Source organism: Talpa europaea (assembly GCF_964194135.1).
Source record: "Talpa europaea genome assembly, chromosome: 2".
NCBI lineage: Eukaryota > Metazoa > Chordata > Mammalia > Eulipotyphla > Talpidae > Talpa > Talpa europaea.
This window is the reverse complement of record NC_140068.1, coordinates 15,679,713-15,693,667: the sequence shown is the minus strand read 5'-3', so window position 1 is coordinate 15,693,667 and position 13,955 is coordinate 15,679,713. Positions and strand designations below refer to the sequence as shown.

At 39.3% G+C, this 13,955-nt stretch overlaps 1 protein-coding gene across 1 annotated transcript in view; it reads left to right on the top strand.

Annotated features, from left to right (window-relative positions):
- The window catches only part of UTRN (utrophin), a gene marked incomplete at both ends in the record, with an annotated part of 425,527 nt that overhangs the window by 390,453 nt on the left and 21,119 nt on the right, over positions 1-13,955 (top strand). The window contains 3 exons of the mRNA XM_084229017.1: positions 713-849; positions 13,279-13,317; positions 13,545-13,610. Of these exons, the coding sequence (XP_084085143.1) occupies positions 713-849; positions 13,279-13,317; positions 13,545-13,610 (242 nt within the window). The remainder of the gene's footprint in view (positions 1-712; positions 850-13,278; positions 13,318-13,544; positions 13,611-13,955) is intronic.

Here is a 13,955-nt window from a genome sequence, read left to right as displayed (position 1 = left end):
TAGCCTTTACAGTAGTTGATATATCTTTGGCTTTATTCTTTGTCCCAGGTGCTTCTTCTCTAAAAAGTGTCCTCCTTTATTCCCAACTGTTACTTCTCCTAGTCTGCCTGGTTAGATCTCAGTACCCCCAAACCGTCATCTCTTACATTAACACTTTTTCCACTAAAGAGTGCCTACCTCCTAAACATGCCTGCTTCCAGCAAACAATTAGGGAAAGTTTTGATTTTCCAGGCTTACAGAAGAGAGAAAACAGGAGTAAGCCCAAGCTGTTTCTAGTCTAAAATCAATCTATTTTAACCACTAGATTAAAATGGACAGCCATTTTAAACAGTCACATTATCAGTAGACCTTGTCACCAGACTCACCATGTCAAATTTTCCTGAACAATAGTGTGAATAAAGTATACAACCAGCGATAATGTTGCTGAATCTCATTTTACTTTTTGAAACAATTTTTGAAATATTGATAAAAGGAACTAGATTTGGTTTACTTTCAACAGAAAAGTTAAACATTATAAAATAGTTGCTGAATATATTTAATTATAAGTCCTGATGGCCATGTGTTTTCATCATGCTGCATGTTATGCCAGAAATAAATGAAGCTCCCGAAATGGTCATCATTCAGCAGCATCAATGTACATGTGCATCATTTTATTAGAGATATTAACTCCTTTTATTTTAATGAGAAAAATGTAATTTTTTCAACTCTATAGACAACATCTGGGGAAGATGTGCGAGACTTCACAAAGGTGCTGAAGAATAAGTTCAGATCAAAGAAATACTTTGCCAAACATCCTCGCCTTGGCTACCTGCCTGTCCAGACAGTTCTTGAAGGTGACAACTTAGAGACGTAAGTTTGATTTTAGTACGAAAACTTCTCTCGTATTTATATTGCCTTTTATTATATTAGTGACACAGGATAAATTTGTGTTTGGGTAAAATGTTTCATTTTTTTAAAAGAGGTAGATTAAACTTGGAAGCAATCTCCACAGCATAAATTTCTACTATTTGATTTTGCTGTCACGTCTAAAATTCCAAATTTAATCATAACTATATTCCTAAACTTTCAAAATATGTAAGAATGTGTCAGCCTTTACACTAGTCATCTCATTTCCTTTTAAAATACTAAAGGCAAATTGTATTATATGCTGTTCCATTGTTTATTTTCTATTCCCCCCCCCCATTGGGGATTTATTTTACTATTATATGTTTTATATCTATTTATACAGTTCAATATTCATTTATAATAAGTCTCTTGTTTCAGATATATACCTTTGCTCTTATCAAGATTTCATATTACAGTTCAAATTTCTCTATTTCTTGAATATGAGTATGGCTAAACAGACATGGAATAGATAAAATTTCTTAGAGTTTACAAGCATAAATAAAACAAAGTTTCAAGGTAACAAAATTACTGTGGAATTATAAAACAAATGAAAATATGAATTTATAAAATGAAATGAAAAAGAATTTTTTAAATGAGCCAGAAAAATATGCAAGAACTTTAATTGAAAACAATTGCATGTCAAGACCAAAATAGATACAGTTTTAAATCTTCAGATCATTTTTTTTTTAAGATTTATTTATTTATACAAGCACTGGGTACAGTCAAAAGCGTGGGAGGGTGAGAGAATTCACCAGAGCGGGGAACAGAACAGGCAGACTGATGAAATACACTGCTGAGGGGAGCAGCGGGCGCGGCAGGAGAGGTCTGCGCACCATGTGGGACCCTCACCAGTGGCCGGGGATCAAACCGGTGCCGCAGAGGCTGCTGGCAGCTTTGCAGCCCAGCACTTAACCCCTGCACCACCAGGGAGACCCCTTCAAATCATTTTTTAAACTATCAGTTTAAATATGCCTACCAAGGCAATTTTCTTGTGCTTGAATCTTAGGGAAAATCAGTCATTAAAAAATAGTGACGTTCTAGTTACAGAGAGATGGCCTCTCAGTGACCATGGAAGTGAAGCACAAAAGTGTGACATTTTCTACATTCTTGAGAATATTGTAGCAAGAAGTATAAAAAGTATGTGAATACAATTTTTGTAAAGTCAAACTTGAATCTTCAAAACTCATAGCTCATTTTATTGCATATGTGAAAGATAATCAAAGAGCAGCGAGAGTGTCTTATGACAGTTCATATCTCAAAGGCGTCAAAATACAGGGAAAGAACCCACCGCTGGGGCAGACCGGGTGTGCAGGGGAGCTCGTTCCCGCATCGCCATTTTGCAGCAGGACCTTTCTTGCTGGAGACTGTGTGAACCCAGCAGAAGGCTCACCGAGGAGACAGAGGTTAAGCTGGGAGGCTTGCCCACACCGGGCACCTTCTAGCCTGCAGTTCCAGCCCAGAGGGGAGCAGCACCCACCGCTGGGGCAGACCGGGCGTGCAGGGGAGCTCGTTCCCGCATCGCCATTTTGCAGCAGGACCTTTCTTGCTGGAGACTGTGTGAACCAGCAGAAGGCTCACCGAGGAGACAGAGGTAAGCTGGGAGGCTTGCCCATGCTGGGCGCCTTCTAGCCTGCAGTTCCAGCCCAGAGGGGAGCAGCACCCACCGCTGGGGCAGACCGGGCGTGCAGGGGAGCGCGTCGCCGGCACTGGCATTTTGCAGCAGGGACCCTTCTTGCTGGAGACTGTGTGAACCCAGCAGAAGGCTCACCGAGGAGACAGAGGTTAAGCTGGGAGGCTTGCCCACACCGGGCACCTTCTAGCCTGCAGTTCCAGCCCAGAGGGGAGCAGCACCCACCGCTGGGGCAGACCGGGCGTGCAGGGGAGCGCGTCCCCGGCACTGGCATTTTGCATCAGGGACCCTTCTTGCTGGAGACTGTGTGAACCAGCAGAAGGCTCACCAAGGAGACAGAGGTAAGCTGGGAGGCTTGCCCATGCTGGGCGCCTTCTAGCCTGCAGTTCCAGCCCAGAGGGGAGCAGCACCCACCGCTGGGGCAGACCGGGTGTGCAGGGGAGCTCGTTCCCGCATCGCCATTTTGCAGCAGGACCTTTCTTGCTGGAGACTGTATGAACCAGCAGAAGGCTCACCAAGGAGACAGAGGTAAGCTGGGAGGCTTGCCCATGCTGGGCGCCTTCTAGCCTGCAGTTCCAGCCCAGAGGTGAGCAGCACCCACCGCTGGGGCAGACCGGGCGTGCAGGGGAGCGCGTCGCCGGCACCGGCATTTTGCAGCAGGGACCCTTCTTGCTGGAGACTGTGTGAACCCAGCAGAAGGCTCACCGAGGAGACAGAGGTTAAGCTGGGAGGCTTGCCCACACCGGGCACCTTCTAGCCTGCAGTTCCAGCCCAGAGGGGAGCAGCACCCACCGCTGGGGCAGACCGGGCGTGCAGGGGAGCTCGTTCCCGCATCGCCATTTTGCAGCAGGACCTTTCTTGCTGGAGACTGTGTGAACCAGCAGAAGGCTCACCGAGGAGACAGAGGTAAGCTGGGAGGCTTGCCCATGCTGGGCGCCTTCTAGCCTGCAGTTCCAGCCCAGAGGGGAGCAGCACCCACCGCTGGGGCAGACCGGGCGTGCAGGGGAGCGCGTCGCCGGCACTGGCATTTTGCAGCAGGGACCCTTCTTGCTGGAGACTGTGTGAACCCAGCAGAAGGCTCACCGAGGAGACAGAGGTTAAGCTGGGAGGCTTGCCCACACCGGGCACCTTCTAGCCTGCAGTTCCAGCCCAGAGGGGAGCAGCACCCACCGCTGGGGCAGACCGGGCGTGCAGGGGAGCGCGTCCCCGGCACTGGCATTTTGCATCAGGGACCCTTCTTGCTGGAGACTGTGTGAACCCAGCAGAAGGCTCACCGAGGAGACAGAGCAGGGACCTGTCTTTGCTGGAGACTTGTGAACCCAGCAGAAGTTCCCCAGAGGAGCCAGTGGTGAGCTGGGAAGGTCGCCCAAGATGCCGGCCAGTACCAGCAACACAGTGTCACAAGGAATACGGCAAATTAGAAAACAGGCAGTAGGGAGTAGAAAAACAACATGCAACCCAGCAACTCCTCAGCAAAATAGCACACCACAAAAAGAAAACCATCTACCAGATTGCAACGACAGTAACTTGGAAGAACTTCTGAGCCTTCCAGATAGAGAATTTAAAATTGCTGTGATTAAAAAACTGACAGAAGTCATAAAGGAAAACAATGATAAGGGGAAAATAATTAATGACCAGAAGAATGAAATTGAGTCCCTAAAGAGGGAAGTAAAAGAAATGCAGGAGATCAAAGAATTAATGGAGACGCTAAAGAACTCTGGGAAAAGCAGTGAAAGCAGAATAGATGAAATGGAAGAACGAATAAGTACTCTTGAAGACACAGAAATAAAGAGAACAAAAACAGAAAAGGAAGGAGAAGTACGAAGGAAAAAGACCGAAGAAAGACTTCGGGAACTATCTGACTCCATGAGGAAAGGAAATATAAGAGTTATAGGAATCCCAGAAGGAGAGGAGAGAGATGTAGGAACAGAGAAAATATTCATGGATATAATTGAAGAGAACTTCCCAAACGCTAAGAAGGATCTGAAAATTGATATACAAGAAGCAAGAAGAACACCAAACTTCCATGACAAAAGGAAAAATACAGCAAGACACATAATAGTAAAGCTCCCAAGAATCCAAGACAAAGAAAAAATAATGAAACTAACAAGAGGGAAGAAACAGATAACATTCAAAGGGAAACCGATCAGACTGACATCAGACTTCTCTGAAGAAACACTACGGGCAAGGAGAGAGTGGAGGGACATAGTCAACAGACTCCAAGAAAACAGATGCCAACCAAGAATACTCTATCCCGCAAAGCTCTCCTTCCTCTTTGAAGAAAGAATATGGACCTTCCCAGACAAACAGAAACTCCGGAATTTCATTGCAACTAAACCCCCACTCCAAAAAATACTACAAGGAGTCCTAAAGCCAGAACCTCAGAGCGACGAATAACAATGAAAAAAGGCCAAAGAAAGTTATTAAAAGAATAAATAAATAAAATCAAAGGAAAGACAAACACAATGGCAAATACAGATGCTAACATATCAATACTAACTCTAAATGTAAATGGACTAAACTCTCCAATAAAAAGACACAGAGTTGCAGGCTGGATTAAGAAACAAAACCCAACCTTTTGCTGTCTCCAGGAAACACATTTAGCTGCAAAAGATAAAAACAGACTCAAAGTTAAAGGATGGAAAACAATTCTACAAGCAAATGGACCAAAAAAGAAGGCAGGAACAGCTATACTCATATCAGATAAAACAGATTTCAAACTTAAAAAGATAAAAAGAGACCCCAGTGGTCATTACATTATGATCAAGGGGATAATACTTCAAGAAGAAATAACACTCATTAACATATATTCACCAAACGAAGGAGCACCAAAATATATCAGACAACTATTGGCATCTCTGAAAACAGACATCAGAGAAAACACATACGTAGTGGGAGACTTCAACACACCACTATCAACAATGGATAGATCAACAAGACAAAAAATAAATAAAGACACTAAAGCTCTAAATAAGGATCTAGAGTGCTTAGGCTTAACAGACATATATAGAACACTAAACCCAAAAAAATCTGAGTATACATTTTTCTCAAGCGCACACGGATCATTCTCTAGGATCGATCATATACTGGGGCACAAGACAAACATCAACAGATACACCAAGATTGAAATCATACCAACCATCTTTTCTGACCATGAAGGCATCAAACTAGAAATAAACCATAAAGAGAAGGCAAGGTATTCTCCTACCTCGTGGAGATTGAAACCCACACTACTGGAAGTCCACTGGACTAAAGAGGAGATAAAAGAAGAAATTAAAAAATTCTTTGAATTGAATGACAAGGAGGACACAAATTTCCTAAATGTATGGGATGCAGCAAAAGCAGTAATAAGAGGAAAATATATAGCAATAGATGCTCACATCAAGAAACAAGAAAGAACTCAAAGAAACAACCTAATCTCGAAACTCAAAGATCTAGAAAAAGAACAACAAAAAAGCCCCAAAACCAGTAGAAGAAAAGAAATAATAAAAACCAAAGCAGAAATAAATGAAATCGAAACTAAAAAAACAATCCAAAAGATCAATGAAACCAAGAGCTGGTTCTTCGAAAAAATAAATAAAATAGATAAACCCCTTGCCAGGCTCACAAGGGCAAAAAGGGAGAAAGCACAAATAAATAGGATAATAAATGAAAGAGGAGAAATCACAACGGACACAGCAGAAATCAAAAGAATTATTAATAACTACTATGAACAGTTATATGGAAACAAGTTTAACAATCTAGAGGAGATGGACAAATTCTTACAACTCTACAATCACCCAAAGCTAGATAAAGAAGAAATAGAACACCTAAACAGACCAATTACAATTAGCGAAATTGAAATGGTAATCAAAAACCTCCCCAAAAACAAAAGCCCAGGACCTGATGGATTTACAAATGAATTCTACCAAACATTCAGAGACGAATTGGTACCTATCCTTCACAAACTCTTCCAAAAAATTGAGAAGGAAGGTATAATACCTAACACGTTCTATGAAGCCAACATTACACTAATACCAAAACCGAACAAGGACAACACAAAAAAAGAAAACTATAGGCCAATCTCCCTAATGAACACTGATGCAAAAATCCTCAATAAAATTTTAGCTATCAGAATCCAACAGTGTATCCATAAGGTAATTCACCACGACCAAGTAGGATTCATTCCAGGGACACAAGGATGGTTTAACATCCGAAAATCAATCAACGTTATCCAACACATCAACAAAAAGAAATATAAAAACCATATGATAATATCAATAGATGCTGAGAAAGCTTTCGACAAAGTGCAACACCCATTCATGATAAAAGCCCTTGAAATTCTTGGGATACAAGGAACGTACCTCAACATCATAAAGGCCATATATGACAAGCCAACAGCCAGTATCATTCTCAATGGTGAAAAGCTGAAAGCAATTCCATTAAGATCTGGAACAAGACAAGGATGTCCACTTTCACCACTGCTTTTCAATATAATACTGGAAGTCCTAGCCAGAGCAATAAGACAAGAGAAAGACATCCAAGGAATACAAATAGGAAAAGAAGAAGTCAAAATATCACTCTTTGCAGATGATATGATAATATACATAGAGAACCCCAAAAACTCCACAGAAAAACTAATTCAACTCATCAATCAGTTCAGTAAAGTGGCAGGATACAAAATCAACACGCAAAAGTCAGTAGCCTTCCTATATACAAACAATAAATCTGAAGAAGAAGAAATCAAAAAAACCATCCCTTTTATTATTGAAACAAAAAAAATCAAATATTTGGGAATAAATCTAACAAAAGAGGTAAAGGACCTATACAAAGAAAACTATAAAACACTGTTAAAAGAAATAGAAGAAGACACAAAGAAATGGAAAGACATCCCCTGCTCATGGATTGGGAGAATGAACATTATTAAAATGGCCATCCTACCAAAAGCAATATACAGATTCAATGCTATTCCAATCAAAATTTCAATGTTATTCTTCAAAGAAATAGAACAATTATTGATGAAATTCATATGGAATCACAAAAAACCCCGAATAGCCAAAGCTCTCCTGAAAAAAAAAGAAGGGAATGGAGGCATCACACTCCCAGACTTCAAACTCTACTACAAAGCCATAATCATCAAAACTGCATGGTATTGGAACAAGAACAGACATACAGACCAATGGAATCGAATAGAAAATCCAGAAATAAACCCACAGATTTATGGTCAACTAATCTTTGACAAAGGAGCAAAGACTATGCATTGGAGCAAAGAAAGTTTGTTCAATAAATGGTGCTGGGAAAACTGGGTCGCTACATGCAAAAGAATGAAGCTTGACCACTACCTCACACCATATACAAAAATCAACTCAAAATGGATTAAAGAACTAGACATAAGACCTGAAACCATAAAATACATAGAAGGAAATATAGGCGAAACACTACGTGATTTGCATATCAAAGACATCTTTACAGACACATCACCCAAAGCAGTGATAGTGAAGGCAAAGATCAACAGTTGGGACTACATCAAATTAAAGAGCTTCTGCACAGCAAAAGAGACAATAACAAAAACAAAGAGAAACCCCACCAACTGGGAGAACATTTTTGCACACAACACTAATGATAAAGGACTGATCACAAAAATCTGCAAAGAGCTGATGAGACTCAACAACAACAAAGAAAATAATCCAGTCAAAAAATGGACAGAGGAACTAAAAAGAAACTTCTCTGAAGAGGAAATGCGAATGGCCAACAGGCATATGAAAAAATGTTCAACATCACTTGCAATCAGGGAAATGCAAATCAAAACTACCATGAGATACCATCTTACACCAGTGAGAATGGCACATATTAAAAAAACTAGCAACAACAAATGTTGGCGAGGTTGTGGAGAAAAAGGAACTCTCCTGCACTGTTGGTGGGAGTGCAAACTGGTCCAACCACTATGGAGAGCTGTGTGGAGATTTCTGGACCTACTAAACATAGAGCTTCCACAGGATCCAGCAATTCCACTCCTAGGTATTTACCCAAAGAACACAGAAACATCAATTCCAAAGAACACCTGCACCCCTATGTTTATAGCAGCACTGTTTACAATAGCTAAGCTTTGGAAACAGCCCAAATGCCCAAAAATAGATGACTGGATCAAGAAGATGTGGTACATATATACCATGGAATATTACTCAGCATTCAAAAAAGATAAACACATGCAATTTGCAGCAACATGGATGACGCTGGAAGGGATCATGCTCAGTGAAATAAGCCAAAAAGAAAAAGAAAAATACCGGATGGTCTCACTCATAGCAGGGATCTAGAAAACTTAAATAAGGGACCAGGAAAATGAATAACTATAAGAAAGTGAAAATCAAAATCAACAAAAACTATGAACCAGAGACACTTTTTGGGGGGTGGGGGGCGGGAGGGAGGGATTGGGGTCAGAATGGGGGGATTGCAATTGTATGGGGAATATAAAAATAAAATTTATTAATTAAAAAAAAAAATAAAATAAAAATGAAAAAAAAAAAAAAAAAATACAGGGAAAGACTATTTGATCTGAATTTTTTTTCCCATAGAAAGCCCTGTAGACCAAACAGAAGGCTTTACTAATTGAATGTACAGATGCATTTTTTTTTTTTTAATTTGTGGAACTGCTGAGTAGGAGAAAGACCACAGCCACAGTGCAGGGAAGATGTTTATCACATCTCACTATCATGAATGTTGTAAGTGCTTACAGAAAGAAATAGGATGGAGCTGTGTATGTAGATAGTATAAAAATACCACATACACATTTAAAGTATACAGCAAAAGGGGCCTTCCTGGTGGCACAAGGGGATAAGTCTCAGACTATGAAGCTTTCGCAGCCACTGCAGCACAAGTTCAATCCCCATCCAGGGAGCTACCCACATGGTGCAGCAGACCTCTCCTGTCTCGCCCGCTGCTCCCCTCAGCAGTGTATTTCAGTCAATCTACCTGTTCTGTTCCCACTCTGTCTCTGGTGAACCCTCTCACCCCTGCAGCTCTGCGCTGTACCCCCTGTTCTTATATGCATAAATAAATCTTTAAAAAATAAAGCATACAGCCAAATTCAAGCTTACGTTCACTTTGCTTAATATCAGAATCACATAGATGCCTCCCAGTCATTTGTTCCACAGTTTGCTATAGAAAAAAATTTATTGAAACAATTTCAGTTTGAAGAGAGGTATTCAAATGCTTGAAATCTATAAGGAAAGGTAGATTTTGGTTCTACCTTAGTGTTTTGTGAGTTTACTTTTTCCCTTTTCTTCAAAAAGTTGTATGACACATCCTTATTTGCTTTAGTATCTAATACATACTTTAGCTACATTTTAACCTCATGATGAAGACAACATTTTACTTCTCTTGGTATTAGGTATTACTTACCCTTTGAAGAAGCTGCCTGAAGCTTAGAATTATCAGGGAGTGATTTTATTTACAGGCTAATTCAGTGGGTTTACACTGCTGATGTACATTCTCTTTGGATAAAATATTGGCATTTTGTGTCCCAAATATCTATATCCTTCACATGAGCCATGCATATAGGTTGATCTTTTGCACTCCTTTTATGCATTGTTGAAAATTTGCCTTTCGTTGTCAAAATAATCATGAGCATCAATCGTGCTATTCTGAATGATTCAGTTCAAGTGAAAAAAAAAAAAGAACAGAAAAGCATGCCAAATAATTTTGTGTTGTGATTTTTAACTGTAACTCTGAAAATGCCTCATTTCATCTAGTGTGAAATAACCAGTATTTTCAGTAAGAGAAAAGCAAGAGAAAGAGAGGAAGGAGTGTAGATTAAATCAGCTGTCATAAAATCATTTTTGAAAAAGATTTATGAGGTACTAGATACAAAGGGCAGATTTTCTTCTTTTTTAAAAAAAATCCTTGATGTGTTCTTGGACTCAGTATACTTTGTTTTGTGCTGAACTCTTTCTAGTGCAGGCCACTCAACCTTGAGGGATAACCACTTATATGAGTGGGCAGTAAAAATTGAGATTTCATTTTTTTCTAATATTTGTGGGAAAACACTGGAGAAAAAATAGTGAATAAGTTGATGTTATTTATGAAGTTAATTAGAATTATCTTTTGCCTTTTTCTCTTTCATCCTCACAAAATGTAATGTATTATCCCCTATCCAGTAATTTATACATGCCTGCATGCATAGAAGGAATATATAGGAAAAATGAGTTATTTACTAATAGGTGATAAACAAACCCATGCTAAGTCTTGTCCAATTAATTTTGTAACTATGCAAGATTTAAAAAAAAACAAAATAAATGAGTAGAGCTTCATTAAAAAAATGACCATTGAAAGTTAAATCTGAGAAACAAGCTAAAATAATGGCAAAAAGTATTCTAAGAATTGTAAGGGATTAATTATTATTTGCTAAAAAAAAAAAAGGTTGAGTTTCCTCAAGAATAGAGTAATAAAATAGACACTTTTTCCATAGTATGGGTTATAGTGGAATAGATGAATTTTGTGATTTTTAAAGTTCTTACTTTAGCATGACCCAACTCAAAGTAAGGCGAATTATGGTTATGGGAACACTGGACTGGGAGGAAGTGACAGCGAAGTTGATGGGGCCAGTGTCTGGTGTGGGAGGAGGAGAGAGGGAGTTTCCAGGCAAGAGAGGCATTTTCAGACAAGAGGTAAAATGGGTAGGAAACTGGGATGGTAATCTGCAAATAGCAGCAAGAAATGAGAGATAATGAAGCCATGGCCAAGTGTGGAGTTTATCCTGCAAGTAGTGGGGAGCCATCGAAGCTTATATGTTAGAGCAGCCTGGGATCATGCTTATTTTGCTTTGAGGCAAATAGATTGGAGAAGGCTAATGACAGAAATTATAAGGAGCAGGCAGCTAAAAATGCAAGGCACAGTAGGGGTCACTAAATTCTTCAAGAAAATCTATGTTACACTTCATGTAACATTAAGTGTATTAAGTAGATTCTGACCCCTTGCATATCAGGGTATGATTAGCTAAAACACCCTGTTCAGCCAGCACCTGGAAAGCAGGGATAGGCTGAATTTTTATATCCAGAATAACATATATATTTTTTTAGCTCCCATTAATCATAGATTCTAACTATACAGTGGGAAACTTGTTGTGTGTGTGTATGTGTGTGTGTTTCCCCCAGAAATAAATGAGAAAGCTTAACACTTAACAGGGTTGTTTTATTTTTGTCCCTCCAAATCAAAATACTTTGATGTCAATGAAGCCTAAAGTTCAATTTTTTATCTTTTTTTTCCTTAAAATTTTTCTCAATATATAAAAAGACTTCTTTTGAGAAACTCTTCAGTTCTGCTTTCTGCCTCAACCATTCATATCTTAGTTCAGTGAACACTTTTGTGCTAACTGAATTAACTTCTCAGAATTAGTTAAGTAATTTCCCAAATCTTTCCCAAGTTCAATTAAGACAACAAATACATATTTTTCTTATGTTTAAAGCTCACAGCAAATGTTATGTTACACTTGAGTTTTAGAAATGATCTCTCAAGCAGTTACTATTTTTTAGAAAGTGTATAGCAAATCATTCACTTGACACTGACATCCAAATTTCAGAGTTAATGAAAAGCAATGATGTAAAAAGTCTGTTGAATAGCCCTTGCTGTTGTATCTATTTTATATGTAGATAATTAAGTCTAGTTACAATAAGATGTTCTAATAAATAGAGTGAATAAATGCTTTTGAAAGTAAATTCAAGAGCTTTAGTATTTTTCTTCCCAATAAGATAATTCTCCATATTCAAACATCAACTTGTTTTCCAGCAGGTGATAACAATTTCTGAAGTATGTAGGTATAATAGAAATAGAATCTAGTTGATCTAACATGATTTAAACTTTCCTTCTTTGTTTCCAACAGCATTAGCTTTTGTAAGAGACCCTAATTAGAGAACTTCTTTTCTTTAGAATTATAAATTCCACATTCATCAATACCTCTCCTTTATTTTGCTCCCACTTAAAAAAAAAAAGTTATAGTTTGAACTAGCTTTTAAACTAAGAGCAGACATTTTCAAACACTATTTCCTGGAGACTTGAGGATTTCAGGGCAGTGCTGTGAAGTTGGAGGGTACCCCAAGGTCCCAGGGTGATACAGGTGACCAAACCCAAGGTCAGGCAGAACAAGATTTCATTAATCCATTTAATATATTGAACTTTTGGATAAAGTTTTGCTTGAAGGAAATATGTCATGATTACAGAAGTTGCTTTCAGTTTTAATGATAACTTGGCATGAGGTCTAGGGGTGGAAAATTGGGCTTGCATTTTTTTCCCAATGTACTTGTGAAGCTGAGAAGCTTCACATACACCTGGATTTGAATTTCTACACTTAAAACCGGACAAAGAATTGGAAAAATCTCACTTTGTTGCAACTTTCAGACCAAGTTTCTTCTCCAGAAAAGAAAAATCAAAAATATGGTTTTATCTCCCCTTGGAATATTCTAAGCACGTTAAAATTTTCTGTAAGTTTGAACTGTTTTAGAGCATTCTTCAAAAATATTTAAAAGATGTATTGGCTGTCCTAGAACAAATACCCTGTTAATATCTGTGAAAAGGACCCTGCAGGCACTTGACTACACGACATCTTCACCAGAATAAACAGTAAACAGTAATTTCTGTTACTTTTGATTTCCCCATGGTGGGCCTCCAGGAAATCCAGCATGTGGGGAAGACAATTGAGAATGTAGCTGCCTCCCCAACTCCCACAGCTTCTGTCATAAATTGCTCTAAAGTGTTTGTTCTGTGACTTTTGTTTCCCTCTCCCCTCTCTGCAGTCCTATCACACTCATCAGTATGTGGCCCGAGAACTATGAGTGAGTATTCACAGCTCCATGTGCAGAAGACGGATGTTCTGATTGGTTTTATTAGCATGGGGGTGTTTACTAAACTCTTCTTATAAAATAATAGTTCCGCCTCCTGGGTAACAATCCTAGCGGTTTGCTTGCATGGCTGATTCATTATTTAACCGAGCTAACATTCCTAATAGAAACATCTTTCAATAGTGGGGCATAAAACTGTTTCTTTGCATTTTCTCTCACAGCCCCTCGCAGTCTCCTCAGCTGTTCCATGATGACACCCACTCACGAATAGAGCAATACGCCACGAGGTGAGCCCTTTGGGCAGGTCCCAGGCCGCACGGCCACCCAGGATGGGTCTTCTGTATCTCCCCTGTATCATCTACAACCCTTGATTTAAGGCATGTGGTTTTGCAGGGGTCTGTTCTGTTTGGAATCTGGGCTCTCATCTTTCCATTTTGCAATTTGCACTTTACCAAATAGCTGCTATATGTTTCATGAAGAATAAATCTCAACAGGCTATGATTGATTATTGAACCCATGAGAAGCCAAGTACCATACAAGTAGCATTTAGATAATGTAACCCAGTCATAATGAATGAAAGAGGGAATTGGAAGTGTTCTCAAGAGATGATGCACATCAGAATTACTATACAA